Source organism: Electrophorus electricus, chromosome 3 (assembly GCF_041902795.1).
Source record: "Electrophorus electricus isolate QZ-2024a chromosome 3, ASM4190279v1, whole genome shotgun sequence".
Taxonomy (NCBI): Eukaryota; Metazoa; Chordata; class Actinopteri; order Gymnotiformes; family Gymnotidae; genus Electrophorus; species Electrophorus electricus.
This window is the reverse complement of record NC_137499.1, coordinates 39,437,280-39,441,735: the sequence shown is the minus strand read 5'-3', so window position 1 is coordinate 39,441,735 and position 4,456 is coordinate 39,437,280. Positions and strand designations below refer to the sequence as shown.

General features: G+C 43.6%; 1 protein-coding gene across 1 annotated transcript; it reads right to left on the bottom strand.

The window, feature by feature from the left end:
• Positions 1-690: 690 nt before the first annotated feature.
• On the bottom strand, positions 691-2,411 carry LOC145653827 (heat shock 70 kDa protein-like). The gene has a single exon (XM_081708165.1). The coding sequence runs from the start codon at positions 2,361-2,363 to the stop codon at positions 801-803; it is 1,563 nt and encodes a 520-aa protein (XP_081564291.1). The 5' UTR covers positions 2,364-2,411; the 3' UTR covers positions 691-800.
• Between the last annotated feature and the right edge of the window lie 2,045 nt (positions 2,412-4,456).

Here is a 4,456-nt window from a genome sequence, read left to right as displayed (position 1 = left end):
CAGTCTGCACTTTCTGTCTCAGATGCAATACGTGTTCTGTTTGGGCATCTTTACATTATTATTATACTTTACATACAAAATATAACAGAATCCAGTATTATTTATTATCTTTTATATACGGTGAATATAAAGTTTTTCCTTCTTTTTATATTGTATATTGTACAGCAGAAACCACACATACACATGCACCCCTGTAACTATAGTGATTAGTAAATCATGCCTTCTAGCACTGATGAAACAAAAAAGGGGTCAATTATGAAAAAAAAAAAAAGGTATATAATTTAATGTGATGTGAGCTTCACATATAGTGCTGCTGAGTATTTGTAGGACTAACACACCATTTCAGTTTAATTACATTTATTTAATTAGATTTCAGGAGCTCAAAAAGCTAAAAATGTTTTTTATGTTTCCTTAGTTTTTCTTCTTAATATATTTATTTTCATAAGAAAGATTACATTATGGACTGTCAAGACCACAAATTTAAGCCATTTTGTCCAGATCATTTTATTAACAATAAATATCAAAATATATTTAGATGAATATTTACAACACCGTAATATTTACCTTTTTGTAAAATGTTTCACTGGAAAAACATTGTAATGACAAATCTCACATATTGATAGTGTTACAAGGTTCTAAACGTTATTAATGCACTAGCAATGACAAAAGATGCTATTGTCCACGTCAGCTAATTCTCCACATGCTGTGAAGCACAACTGAACAATACAGGCAACAACATTTTCTTCAGGAGAAACTAATTCAAAAAGAGCACTCTGAGTCCATACAAGAAGTTCACGTCCCTAATCGACCTCTTCAATAGTGGGCCCCTGGGTGCCGGCCCCTGAGCGGGCACGGGCCTGAGCTCCACAGCTTCCAGCTGGCATCCCTCCATGGTACAGTTTGGCGATGATGGGGTTGCACACCTTCTCCAGCTCCTTCAACTGATGTACGTACTCCTCCTTTTCAGCCAGCTGGTTGTTCTCCAGCCACATGATGGCTTGGTTGCACCTCTCAATGACTTTCTTCTTGTCATCCTCACTGATGTTGTTCTTCAAGTTCTCATCTTCCACACTGTTCTTCATGTTAAAGGCATAGGACTCCAGAGTGTTCTTAGCAGCAATCTTCTCTCTCTGCAGGTCATCCTCTGCCTTATATTTGTCTGCAACCTGCACCATCCTCTCAATCTCCTCCTTGCTCAGCCTGCCCTTATCGTTGGTGATGGTGATCTTGTTCACTTTGCCAGTGCTTTTGTCCACTGCCGACACATTCAAAATGCCATTGGCGTCAATGTCAAAGGTCACCTCAATCTGAGGGACTCCTCGAGGTGCAGGTGGGAGGCCCGTCAGCTCAAACTTCCCCAGCAGGTTGTTGTCTTTTGTCATGGCTCTTTCACCTTCGTAAACCTGGATCAGAACACCGGGCTGGTTGTCTGCATATGTGCTGAAGATCTGGGTCTGCTTGGTGGGGATGGTGGTGTTGCCATTGATGAGAGCGGTCATGACTCCACCTGCGGTCTCCATGCCCAGAGACAGCGGGGCCACATTCAGCAGCAACAGGTCCTGGACATTTCCAGATGTGTCGCCCATTAAGATGGCAGCCTGAACTGCGGCACCGGAAGCCACTGCCTCATCTGGATTGATGCTTTTGTTCAACTCTTTGCCGTTGAAGAAAGGCTGCAAAAGTTTCTGGATTTTGGGGATTCTCGTAGCACCTCCAACCAAGACAATGTCATGGATCTGGGATTTGTCCATTTTGGCATCTCTAAGGGCTTTCTCCACAGGATTCAGTGTTCCCCTGAACAGGTCAGAGCACAGCTCCTCAAAACGTGCTCTGGTAACAGAAGTGTAGAAGTCAATGCCCTCATACAGGGAGTCGATCTCAATGCTTGCCTGAGAGCTGGAGGACAGGGTTCTCTTGGCCCTCTCACAGGCTGTGCGCAATCTCCTCAGTGCACGCTTGTTCTGGCTGATGTCCTTCTTGCACTTCCTCTTAAACTCCTCCACAAAATGGTTGACCAGGCAGTTGTCAAAGTCCTCCCCACCCAGGTGTGTGTCTCCTGCTGTTGCTTTCACCTCAAAGATGCCATCTTCAATAGTCAGGATGGACACATCGAACGTACCCCCTCCTAAGTCAAAGATCAGCACATTGCGCTCTCCCTGCTTGCCTTTGTCCAGGCCGTAGGCGATCGCTGCAGCTGTGGGCTCATTGATTATCCTTAGGACGTTCAGCCCAGCAATCGCACCAGCAAATTTGGTTGCTTGCCTCTGAGAGTCATTGAAGTAGGCAGGTACAGTAATAACAGCGTTGGTTACCTTCTGACCCAGGTAGGCCTCTGCAGTTTCCTTCATTTTCACCAGGACCATGGAGGAGATCTCTTCAGGGTAAAAGGACTTCTTCTCTCCTTTGTACTCAACTTGCCCTGTTAAAGCCGTTGGTTTACTCCTCCTCGCTCGTGCGTTAGTTACCTGTCCGTGAACGCTGTGTCTTCCACGAGCTGCCGCTCGCGCTTTATATTCAAGCAGGTAACGCCCCCGTTCACCTCGCGACAGTTCTAGAGGTTTCTCCATTGCGCGAGCTCCCCAACCGCGAGTCAGCCGGCGACGCCGCCAGTCCAACTGTAGACTACTGATGTCTCTGAGACCGAATTAGTCTGTAGAAATGAAACAAAGATCCAGGATGGTCTGAAAGGGGACAATACCAACAAATAACCAAACAAGTTGGAAAATGGGAAAGCGGAACCACATAGGCTATGTAAATGATTATAAATAAATGTTTTACTTTATCATAAAATTACTTCAGTCATTCCGGGCCAACGTAACGTTTCCTATTTCCCCACATTTAAGGACTGCTGTATATGTTATATTGTTCAATAAATCTGTATACAAAAGGTATTCATTAAACGTGTTTTTACTTAGATTAGTTTCAGTAGGACATTCGAGTAAAAGCAACAGAAAAAACGTGGTCCGTCCAGAACTTTCCCCCGCTGTGGTCTTGCGTCAGTGGTGGGCGTGGCCGCATCAGCTTGCTTTATTCTAATTGGTCTGATTCGCACGAGCGTTGGAGAAACAACGAGAAATGTCAGGAAGTGAAGGGAGAGCGGTGTGGCCGGGAAGTTCATAAAATCAGAGGATTAATAAAACTGCGAGAGGGAACATGTGGATGCAGTGATCGAATACTCTGGGTCATTAGAGAGGGAAACACATTCACATGGCAAGCAGGAGACAAAACCAAAACAAAGACACGTGGCCATGGCAACGCGAAGGGTTGGTCTTCAGCCCGCCCTTCGCCATGGCCTGCCACTCCCTACGCTGAAGATGGAAATCACTGGACTGTATAAATTCTTATTGATAAATATTTATTATTCAGTACAGACACTACCTGAGATTTTCAGATCATTCCAAGGGGTTCCTACTTTTGCTAGGCCACATGCGCTTGAATACCTGACATACGGAACTGTTATGAGTTGCTCATAACAGAAAGAGGAAGAATGAAAAGCAATTTTGCTTTTTGATTTTAAAGAAGCGAAATTATCCCTTAGCTTATTTTGACTCAGTAATATGCCATAATTACATATGTGAATTCGTCAAAGACGAATTATTTGGGTTTCTATGTGCTTATATAGTTGATATGCTCTGTACTTGTGAGGTAGACGGTGGGCAGTTTATCTCGTATGCTGATCCCGCTCTCGTTTTGGAACGGGAACAAGGCCCCTGAACGTCACTAACTTTGTGGACCTGGTGAGGAAAACAAATACTAATTGTGACTTTTTTCATTCCCAATTTTTGGGGAAAAAAGACCTAAAACACTGGCATACACCTACATGATCTTACCTGACCTCACTAACGAAACCTTTTCTCCTAAGGGGATTTGGCACGAAATGACCCAAAGTTACCTGCCTCAGATGTTGAAGGCTGCTCATTGTCCTCCTCGGGACTGCTTAGATATACATCTTCCGTCTCATGGAGCATGCCAGCATCTTACATATCTATGGCGTTAACCTTTACTGAATTCCTCAAAGAAATCAGAATTTCACATTAAGTAGCTTAGCTATTTCTTACCTATAACTAGGTTAGCTAGTTAGCAGTAGCTAGATATCAACACCGTCAGACGTGTCAGTTATCGGTTTTACAGCATTTGTCATGAACATATCAGAGAGTGTTGATGCTGATCCTGATACCGTTAGTGAGGGTAAGTAGCTAACATTAGCTATGTTTGGTAAGTTGATGTTTAGCCAAACAGTAGCAAGCTAGCTAACTGAACTGTCTGGTACGTGTCATGAGATTGATGATGTGTCCTTAGGTAGCAGATCTTGACACCGGTTGAGGAATCAAAGCCGATTTTGTTTAGTGTGTTCCACTAGTCAGATAACTAGCTAGCTAACTAAATGGATGAGGAAAGCAGTAATTTGTGTGAGGGAGTGTTGTTGGTTATGTGAACATTACTGATTATATTTGAG